The 10643-nt window shown below is 43.9% G+C and overlaps 1 protein-coding gene across 1 annotated transcript; it reads left to right on the forward strand.

Moving 5' to 3' along the window:
* The first annotated feature begins 1 nt into the window (after position 1).
* On the forward strand, positions 2-6555 carry taf3 (TAF3 RNA polymerase II, TATA box binding protein (TBP)-associated facto). The gene is made up of 7 exons (XM_035643082.2): positions 2-441; positions 900-1142; positions 1693-3482; positions 3568-3650; positions 4046-4316; positions 4573-4679; positions 5671-6555. The coding sequence occupies exons 1-7, from the start codon at positions 276-278 to the stop codon at positions 5783-5785; spliced, it is 2775 nt and encodes a 924-aa protein (XP_035498975.2). The 5' UTR covers positions 2-275; the 3' UTR covers positions 5786-6555.
* Positions 6556-10643: the final 4088 nt, after the last annotated feature.

Here is a 10643-nt window from a genome sequence, read left to right on the forward strand (position 1 = left end):
CAGGCGGAGATGAGACGCTCGAACACAACGGAGCCGTGGAGGCCGACATTCACCCAGTGCGCATGCGCTATCCAGTTTTCGGGGATGGGTCTATCGATGGAATCAAGATGGCGACTCTGGCAAAAGCGCCAATATATTTACTGAAGTAGATGTCCAAAATTGCCCGCGGTAGCGGCTTTTCTCAAGCCCCTCGTGGGGTCCGCGAAGCATGACGACCGGGGGCATGTTTTGGAAGAGGAATTGACCGGGTTTGATACCGCAACGAAGTCGGCGAGATGTGCGAGAGCTATGCCCGCTCGCTGCTGCGTGTGTCGGTGGCGCAGATCTGCCAGGCTCTGGGCTGGGATGCCGTTCAGCTCACTGCGTGCGATCTGCTGTCCGACGTGTTGCATCGGTATATCCAGCAGTTGGCCAAGGTCTGCCATCGGTACACCGAGCTCTGTAAGTGCCTCCTATTTCACCCCGATTACTTTTCCCATCCATTAACCCGAAGTAGTCGATCACGTTGTTGTTGGCCGGTTCCGGAACGGGCGCCCCCTAGCAAAGGTTGATGTGTCAAAAAAAGTACAGTAGCCACATAACTTAGCAGCATCTGTGTAGTTTTTATCAAGTCTGTTGTGCTTTCCAGCTGTCGGCAACACACTGAGTACTTGGTGCCTCAGGCGGTATCCACCGACGGATAGTGTCATCTGTTAATGAGTCCCTATCAGTGCGGGACCTGTTGAGCATTACCTTTAGCTTTAGCATGAATGTCAACATCAGTCAGAGCGCCTCCATCTATGTGCAGCACGAGCGAAGTACACCTCTGACCCTGGTTGTTGTTCAACTCACCGAGTAGTTTAATGATTTAAGAGTGCGATCTGAGATCTAATGGGCTTGTTTTGTTGCTGAATCTTCAGATGGAAGGACGGATCCGGTCCTGGACGATGTCAGCCAGGCCTTCAGGCTGCTGGGCGTGAGTCTCAGTGAACTGGAGGACTATGTCCACAACCTGGAGCCCGTGCCCTTCGCCCAGCAAACACCACTCTTTCCTGTCAGCAAAAACAATGTCCTGCAGTTCCCTCAGCCCGGAGCCCGAGATGCAGAGGAAAGGAAGGACTACATTCCAGAGCACTTGCCTCCTCTGGTCTCCTTACAAGAAGGTATGTACTTCAATGGCCTCCAGTATATGTGCCTCTCTCTCTGTCTATCTCTCTCTCTCTCTCTGTATTTATTCTGTTTTTTTAAAACCTGTTGACAGTTTGTTCCAGGTGTTTATAGATCATATATAGAATGCAAATTCCAATTCTGTTTCGTACATCCAGCCAAGTCTAATGCCGTCCTGTTAGCTATCCCACACAATATTTTACAGTATGTCTCTCCATTTATATCGCTGAGGGTTTAATAGAAACATCTCTCAGCATTATACATTGCGAGTTTTTAGCGCCATAAACTACGGCCTTGATAACTACATGAGGTTGAATCCACACCTCTCTGAACAATATAACTTTCATGAATGTGGATTCTATTAGCCAGTTGGTTGGAGCTAGGTTGACCTAACATGGTATCTGTGCACCTGAAACCTCATCTTTATGTTGATCATTTCGATGGGCCCATGAAAATAACACGAAGATGTGTTAAAAGAGGTGCTGTGTTTTTGAGAGATCCATTGAAAATTATGCCTAACTAATATTTTGTCCCTTTCTTCTCCAGAAGAGGAGGAGGAGGAGGTCCTCACTGACATGGGCACCTCAGCTGAAGCTATGCAGGTGCCACTGGAAGAAGACGAAGAGGAAATCGACGATGATGAGACCGTCAATGATGAGAACTACCCACTGAAGAGGCACCTGGACAGCCCAGATGCAGGTGTTGGCATGATGCCTACTTCCAAGAGACCACGCATGTACCCTGGCCTCAGCCCAGAATGGGGGGTTGAGCCCCGGGAGCCCCTTACGTCTCTCAACCCGCAACGTGTTCCCCCGGGCATGCTGCCTTCTCATGATAGCCTTGACCCCCTTTCACCTGAAACACCTCCTGGAGCCCTGCCTCCCTTCAGACCTCAGCCGGCAGTACCAAAACACTCTGATCAAAAGGGCCTAACCACTCCAGGAAGAAAGCCTAAGGTGTCTTCCCCTGGCAGACAACGGACTAAGTCCCCTAAAGGGGGGATTCCTGTTGCGGTGGGTGGCAGTCCTATCCACTCTCCAAAATCGTCTAAGGAAAGGAAGAAATCCCCAGCCAGGACGAAAAGTCCTAAAAGCCCCAAGAGCCCAAAGATGGGTTCGGTCAAAGCATCTCAACCTCCGAGCAAAACGGATGTTGTGCATAAGCTGCCGCTGTCTGCGCTGAGTGAGAGGATGGGCAAAGAGAACATCCATATGCGTCAGAATATAGAGGATAGGGAGTTTGACGAGGGCCCATTTAAGAAACTAGAGCCCGACGATACAGCTATCGATGACTCCATCGATGCTGTGATTGCCAGAGCGTGTGCCGAGCGGGAGCCTGATCCTTTTGCCTTCTCGTCCGGCTCTGATTCAGATAGCAATGGATTCTCCAGTCCCAGGAGACTGACCATTATGGAGCCATCTACACCTAAAGTCCCGATTGGGATCAGCATTTCCGTAAAAGACACATCTACGCCACTTCACCTACAGGCCCACGCAGGCCTAGGAAACTGGACTATGGATGATTCAATCAATGAGGTGATCCGAAAGGTTAACCAGGGGGGTCCGTCTGCAGCCCCGCCAAACCAAGAAGTGTACGTTTCATCAGGATCCGCCTCGCCACCTACTCCTGAACCTCTGCTCAAGCTGTTTGAGGAGAAGAACAAGATTGTGCCACCAGTAGACATCAAGAAAAAGCTGAAGAAGGAGCTGAAAACTAAAATGAAGAAGAAGGAGAAAGACAAGCCGAAAGACAAAGCCCGGGAAAAGGATAAGGGCAAGGTAAAAGAGAAGAATAAGGAGAAGAACAGGGATAAAAACAAGGAGTTTTCCAAGGATGCCAAGATGCCCTGGAAGGAATTTGGATTGAAGGACGATGAGCTCTTTGTTCAGCGTGACTTTACCCTGCCTGAGGGTTCCATCAAGTTCAAGTCCAGAGATGGAGATGTTCCTAAGAAGGAGAAGGAAAAACACAAAGAAAAAAAGAAGGACAAAGACAAGCGCGAGAAGGGCAAAGACAAGCGCGAGAAGGGCAAAGACAGGCAGAAACAATCTGCCTTGGCCTCTTTTTCTCTGGGCGAAGTCCCAGCACTGTTCAGCCCCTCTGCCTGCCTGCGTATCCCCACCATGCTTCCTCCTCTGGCCCCCATGCTCCAGGACAAAGACACAAAGAGCAAAGAGAAGGAAAAGAAGAAAGACAAGAAGGAGAAGAAGAAAAAGAAAGATAAAGAGAAGGAGCGAGAGAAGGCCAAAGAAAAGGAGAAGGAAAAAGAAGAGAAGAGGAAAGAAAAGGAGAAACGAGAAAAGGAGAAGGAAAAAGAGAGGATTCGATTGGAGAAGGTGCGTATTTTTTTTATTCATTTTATCATTACGTCTCAGTGTCAGTGCGTTAATAAGATTTACCTTGTTCTTCCTGTTTCCTCAGGTGAAAGTAGAAACTCCAGTTGCTTTACCATCTCCAGTCATCCCCAGACTGACGCTCAGGGTCGGAGCAGGCCAGGACAAAATGTAAGCAACAAATGTTGAATATTTCCTGTGATATTCCTTCCGTCTAGCCCAACATATTAAAAAAGCACTAAACATTGTTCAGTAACTGAAGTTTGCATTGAATGTGTGGTCAAAACTGTCGTCTTGATCAGTTATTTTCTGATATTTTAGTTCCTGATATCTATATCTATACAATTTAATTAGGCAGAGGTGCTGCAGTTATAATTATCTGAAAAGTATAACCTGTGTTTGAGATCTCATTTTCATGGGATCAATGTTTTTCATGTACAATGATATAGATTTGGATATATTTTCAAAACACGATACCAGGCGTAACTTAAATTTAAACCCATAAATCATTATTATTTACTATATCTTCATACTGACTTTTTTTATTTGTCTCCGTTCGTCACCAGAGTTATAAGCAAGGTAGTTCCAAACTCGGAGCCCAAGCCGCCAGCGCCCAAGACCCCCGTTGCCAAGTCTGGACCTGGGAATCGCCCTCGAACGCCTCCTCCGCCCCCGATACTTTCCCCGATCATACCCACTCTGCCACCGCCCGTGCCTCCACTTCCTCTAGCTCCAGCCCCTTCGTCTTTGCTCTCCATGGCCCCCATGCTCTCTCCCGCCGCTTCCCACAAAACGCCGGTCCGCAGCGTAGTGACTGAGACTGTCAGTACCTACGTGGTGAGTGCTCCGAGAGAGTATATGACAACAGTATTTCATCTTCAAGCAAAAAATATATATATTGCCGGTGTTTTATCCAGTCTAGGTGACCAGTACATTGATTATACCTAAAACAGAAGGGACTACATGGTTATGCGTGTAATTATTTTTGTCCTTTTTCTTTTCACTCATCTGCTTTGTGTAAATAGTAAACATTTTGTCAATCAGTGGTGTGTTTTTTTAATTATGTTTTTCTAATGTGTGTATTTAACCTAAGATTCGAGATGAATGGGGAAACCAGATCTGGATTTGTCCTGGATGCAACAAACCTGATGACGGCAGTCCCATGATAGGATGTGATGATTGTGACGACTGGTATCATTGGTAAGAGACTCATTTTCCTTGATTTTCTTTTCTATTGTATTTCTATGTAACATTATAGTTTTTGCGTAGGCGACCGGTTAGTTGCAGTTCTTACCGTTAATTGCAGCCATTCACTTTTGGTTACATTTCCGGAGTTCTTGGCCATGGGTTCATGGTTTGCTATATTTTCTGTACAGCAGGAAGAACAAAAGAAAGGCAGAAGAAAACTTTTTTTATAATTTACTTAGAAAAACATGTCATTATTCTTCCTATACCAACCCAAAATGTATGTTCAGTAAGGAAAAGGTAAACACATGTCAGTTATGCTGCATCCTTATATATTAAAACTCTTAATTGGCATATTTGCAAATGTAACATTGATAAAAAAATGTCCATTAAGATGAGTTTATCATAAACGTAGTGAAGCAGTGTAGTGTCAGGTTGTTTAACATGTAGCTCAGCAGTTTTTGCATTATGTTATGCTGAAGCTGTACTCATTTCCTCTCTGGTCCTGGAGGTCCGTTCAACAGCACCGAGTGGCTGAGTAGGTAGGAGGATAATTCTTGGGTAATGTAATAAAGCTCGTCTTTCACTGAAGTGGACGTGTGAAGGAACGTTACAGCGCGGCTCTGGTTTCTCATTCGTATTAGCCCAACAGCGACCATCCCACTGCCAAAGCCGTGCGACTGGAACTCGTACTCTTTGGAAATATTCCCTACTTGCTGAAACTTGGAACATAATTTGAGAGTGTTGAGCTTATTAATACATTTCTTTAAGTCCAATGTGTTTATTGGTTTAAAAAATTTACATATTTACACACTTAAAGTAAGAATAGAAAATTAAATTTCGGTTAAAAAAACAAAACAAAGGTATGATCAGACCCATGGCTCAAGAAGTCTGAATCAAATGGTGCATTAGAGGAATCATTACACCTTTACGTTAGAAATGTAAAAATAGCTGCTCCCTCAGCAGCTCTACTTCACTGAGCCCTCTTCTTCTCTCGTCCGCTCAGGCCCTGTGTTGGAATGCTTACAGCGCCCCCCGAGGACCAGCAGTGGTTCTGTGTCAAATGTGCCAGCAAGAAGAAGGACAAAAAACACAAGAAACGGAAACACAAACTGCATTGAGACTATGCAAAAAGCACATATCTCTGACTGTTTTTGGACTGAAAGCCATCACTGAACACTTGTGGCACTGCTGTAAAATAAAAAGAAAAAGAAAAGAAGAAAGTTTAAGAATTTTGGCTGATACTCTCCTCTGAGTTTTTTTAATGACGTCAGCCGTGATGCATTGTGATTTTGGTAAGGAGAAGAGAAAAAAACAGGCTCTAACCAACACATAATCCAGCCTTAGTTCTCATATGGGCTCTGTGGTTTCCCCCTATACACCTGTGAGTTGTTTGCTTGTTTTGGGTGTCCACTCGAAGGAGTTGTGTTTGTATCAGGACACCATGACAATTTGTATAAGATGAAGACTCCGCAAAGCAGAACAAGAGGACAGTGAACATCCTTTGTCTTAACTTCTGTTTCCTTCATGTTGCCACAGACGGCGTGACTTCCGAATCAAACCTCTCCCCAGTTTTCTGCAGTATCATTGAAATGTCATGTATATAATGATGATGGCATCAGGCATGTATAAAAATGTAAATACCAACTTCCCAGCCAAGTGCATTTTGTTCTTAGGATTATGACCTGTTGAATCCATTTTCAGATATTGGTTTTTAACTCAAATAATTTTCTGTACATTTTTTTAAATTTAAAGTTTGTATTTTTATTTTTTCTGCATATGGATTTGTCCCCGAGTTATGCTGTAGCCGTGCTTGTAATGTAATTAATTTCGCTGATACTTCACTATTAAAGATGAACAGTCTGTGTACTCGCAGACTTTAAGACGTAAAGCTCATTGCCATCCAAACTGTACTTAAATTTTCTGTCAACTGCTTTTGTGCATCCTCTATTTGTTTTTGTTTTTGTTGTTTTGACCCTGACAGAAATATCTGCATTTACCCCCCATTTTCCCCAGTAGCTGTTTGCATTTGCTTTACAAAAATAGATTGGAGATATTTTAAACAAACTGAGTTGCGGATGGTGAATTTTCTTCCTGCTCATTTCAGACTTGATGACAGAACAATTTGTTCACGTGTTGAATTGTCTTAAACTTTGTACAGTTGGTCACAGATCGAGTTCAGGATTTATCCGTGCAGCAGTCTGTGCAATGCATTAGCCTAGATTTCGGGCTTCTCTGCTGACTTGTCACCTCCAGGAGAATATGTGGGACAGCGCTTGAGTTACATTTCACGGCGCATCTCATCTAAAAACTGATTGTGGATTTTGAGGAGCTGATTTCATGTCCTAGAACTTGTGTCTAAAATGTCTCCTGTGCCATTTGCAGCCGTGGTTTTTTTGCCCTTCCCCAAACGACCACATGGTGTCATTCTTCACGCACTGTCACTGTGGCATGCCGCCTGTGACATGTGCAGACAGCACAGCAGAGCACCGTTTCCCCCCACATGTATGTAAGACATCCAACAGGTGCCTCTTAGTTGATGCGTTTGGAATGCTGAGCTCACCAGCACGCCCTGAAGTGAAACCAGCTCGAGACGTGTCATCCCTCGTCAGGGAACCTTTAAATGACAGGGACTGTAAACAGAAGGCCTTATTAAGACTAATGTCACTATAGAAAAGAATGTGAGGTTGTACAACATGTTTTACTCGGTCATCAGTGCATAGTCCACTGATTTTTGTGATGCAGGCACTGGCATGTTTGATCTTACCTCTTCCAAAGGTTTCAAGAGGAAGGAATGTTTAACTGTTACATCTATAGAAGAAGGTTTTTATTACCCCTGATCTATAACTTCACATTCTGAACACTGGGAGCTCTATCAGCTTTTACTGCTTCTACGCTCTGCTGATTTTGTAGCAAAGCAGTAACGTATTTTGGTGCAAAACCATTTAATGATTTATACACAAGTAGCAGCACCTCGACGCCAATCCTTCGGCCGAGCAGTGGTGTTGTGCATGAGAACGCCACCTGAGGAAAAAGCCCATTAAAGCGCATTCTACGAAGGTTAAAGACACAGATTAGTTTTAACTAATCTTGTTGGGGCATCAATTCTCATGAGGTGGCTGTCGGCTGGTTGCTTATTAATGTTCAGATTTAGACCTGAACCCAAAACAACACCAGGATAATGTGCAGTTCGTCGACTTGGGCAGCAAAACCAAATATTGCAGTTATGGCCTGTTTGGTTGAAGAGAACAGTGGCACATCAAATCACTGATTTGTTCAACGCCCTTATTTGCTGAGTACGAGTACGAGGATTGATCCTGAGGCTCTCGAGATACAACACCTGCATTAGATGCTTGTTATGATCTAGACATAGAAAGCAACTTTAACTTCATCTCTCTTAGATTGTACGTCACCCTTCGTTTGCTTTTAATGCATAACTATCGGTGTCTTTCAAATAACTCTAAATTAAAGAGGAAGTAGGAAAAGTCTAGGTTACCAGAGGGGGAAAAAAGGGAAGTAAAATGACTTCTGTCTATGCAAAATACACTGACATTTCAATGTGTGTAGCACAAATGCATCCACTCACACATGCCAACACAAATTCACAGAATTACAAGGGGAAATACAGTATGATAAATCTGTAAAAGCATGTCAGTGATAAATTATTTGAATGTTCTTTTGTTTTTTTGAAAGAGATTATTTGTACACATTAAATGTCAAAAAGGGCCGCAGATGTACAACTATTGAACAGTGTCTAATGTAAAAAAAATTCTTACTCTCCCTCCCTCCCTCTTCACACACACACATGCTGGTGTCAGATCTCATCCAGTCAAAGCTTGTTGCTCGCACGTGCTGGATCATACATTTTTCTGTGCGTTGCCAGTAAACATGGAGCTCTGGCCCTTCTGACATTGAAAAGATTTTATTTCGCATGCAGAACATTTTTTTTTTCACCTTGTCCAGGTGCCCCTTACAATAAATGTGATATAATCCTATGAACATATGCTGCTTATTTATACATGCACATGTGACATTTGTCAAATTCAATTGACAAATTTGTGCTTTAATGTTTAAAATTCATGCAAGCAGCACTTGGCATCAGAGCGTAGAATTCCGTTTGAGCAACAAAAACAAAGACCTTCTCATGCAATCAGTCCCAAAGGACCTCACAAGTGATGAAAAGGGAAAGCTGATGGCTGCTTTCACCCACCACTAGACCACCTGCAGTGCCGCGAACGTGCCGTTATTTGACTATATTTTCGCGACAGGCATGATTGCGGCTCAGACCTACATACACTCCTTTTCCTTTCACTGTAGATGTTTACAGGATGTGGCAGTGGCAGCTGTGTATCTTTGCTGCATTCACTTCCTGCTTTCAGGGCCTCACTGCATTAAAAATGTATTTCTTACATCATCTCCAGACCATTTTGCGTTGTACTAATCTAATTCAGGAACCGCTTCTCAGAGTTTTAAACTGTGAAGTCTTACTGCACACTACATTATCACACTGTGTTTTTAGTGCTTGTGCATATAACCCCCCCCCCCCCCCTGTTATTCTGTGCTCTACGTGGACGCCTGTGGCACTGACAGACATATTAAGCAGAAACACTGGATTTCGACATCAGCGTTTGAAATATTCATGTCAGCAGAAAGAGCGCAGCTGCAATGAAGGGGATTTGTGCCTCGATCAGAGGAAGTCGAACGTCTTCATGCTGGTCTCCTCAACTACTACCGATACCGGCACACTCTGACGTGACCCCGTTTCAGATGACTTTCCCACTTGATGTCAAGATCACTCTGAAGGGACAAAACACCTATGGGAGAATGAGACCTAGATATTAATTTCTCCTGGGTTTTGTGCAGGGAATATTGTGACAAATCAGGCTTTCATTTTTATTAGGATGACACAAATGGTGAATAAAAATGTGTTTCAGTTATGAGATGAGCTCACCTATGTTCGGCACCTTCAAAAACTCTTTTGCCGCCATCATATTCCAAACGATATGTCTCTTAGGATAGGCAAATGATCTTTGTCCAATGCAAATGAGCATGCCAGGTGTCTTTTGAAAAAAACAAACTCTGCAGCAAAGCCTCTGATCTGAATCATGCCATCGGTTGATGATGAGGGTTTCCATTGATTCAGCTGTAATGTGGAGAAGAAATGTTCTACCCTACATCTTGCAGAATTACATAATGATAATTTGAGTGTATGTACATTATGCTATGGAGTAGTGCTGGCAGGCCTATGGGTTCAATTAACCACTGCAGGAGTTTCAGTCCCAGCCTAGATTGACTGTAGCCTGATGGTGAGCAGTAGCGACGGTAGGGTTTATATAACAAGGGTTCATGCTGACTGTGATGTTTGCTTATGTTCTGCCAGGCTATATTAATCTCCATCGACCCCAGAATTATAATGACATGAGATTGTCGAGGAAAACTCTCTACCTGTCCGACTCACAGATTCATCATCATCAACAGCCGACTCACGAGAGCTGAGCAGGGAATCGTTTTTTTATTATTTGCCTACAGTGTGTACAGGTGTTGAGAAGTGAGCAGCTAATTTAATGAGAAATTCAGTCATAACGGGCACAGTTATGAGGGTACCAGGTTTGATACACCCATTTCCAGGAGTTTACCTTGCCTTGATATTTATTTGGAGCACTTCACTGCTTCAAATACATCCCAACATCCACAGAGACATACCACAAAACCAGAGACTTGTGGATGAGTTCTTGTGGCAACTGTGTGACGATGCTTCTAATTTCCCCCCAATCTGACAGTGGGAATAAATCATCTATGTCCAATTTCCCTAAGTTTTCCTAATATGGGTGTCAATTAGTGCAGGGGTGCTACTGTGGCCGCAGCTTTACAGCCTCCAAACTGGGCTGCCGCAGGCAACACAATGCATTAGCGCATGATGAGCTGTCAGAGAGGATTATTTCAGCCACGCCAGTCAGCGAAGGGGGTGGGTGCCGCTCT

Source organism: Scophthalmus maximus, chromosome 7, assembly GCF_022379125.1.
Source record: "Scophthalmus maximus strain ysfricsl-2021 chromosome 7, ASM2237912v1, whole genome shotgun sequence".
NCBI classification, from domain to species: domain Eukaryota; kingdom Metazoa; phylum Chordata; class Actinopteri; order Pleuronectiformes; family Scophthalmidae; genus Scophthalmus; species Scophthalmus maximus.

What these genes read in the sequence shown, in the direction of transcription:
- taf3 (XM_035643082.2), top strand. Translation starts at nt 276, where the DNA reads ATGTGCGAGAGCTATGCCCGCTCGCTGCTGCGTGTGTCGGTGGCGCAG. An exon ending in TCTGGTCTCCTTACAAGAAG is followed by an intron (nt 1,143 to 1,692) that starts GTATGTACTTCA and finishes TTTCTTCTCCAG; the next exon opens with AAGAGGAGGAGGAGGAGGTC. An exon ending in TGTGACGACTGGTATCATTG is followed by an intron (nt 4,680 to 5,670) that starts GTAAGAGACTCA and finishes TCGTCCGCTCAG; the next exon opens with GCCCTGTGTTGGAATGCTTA.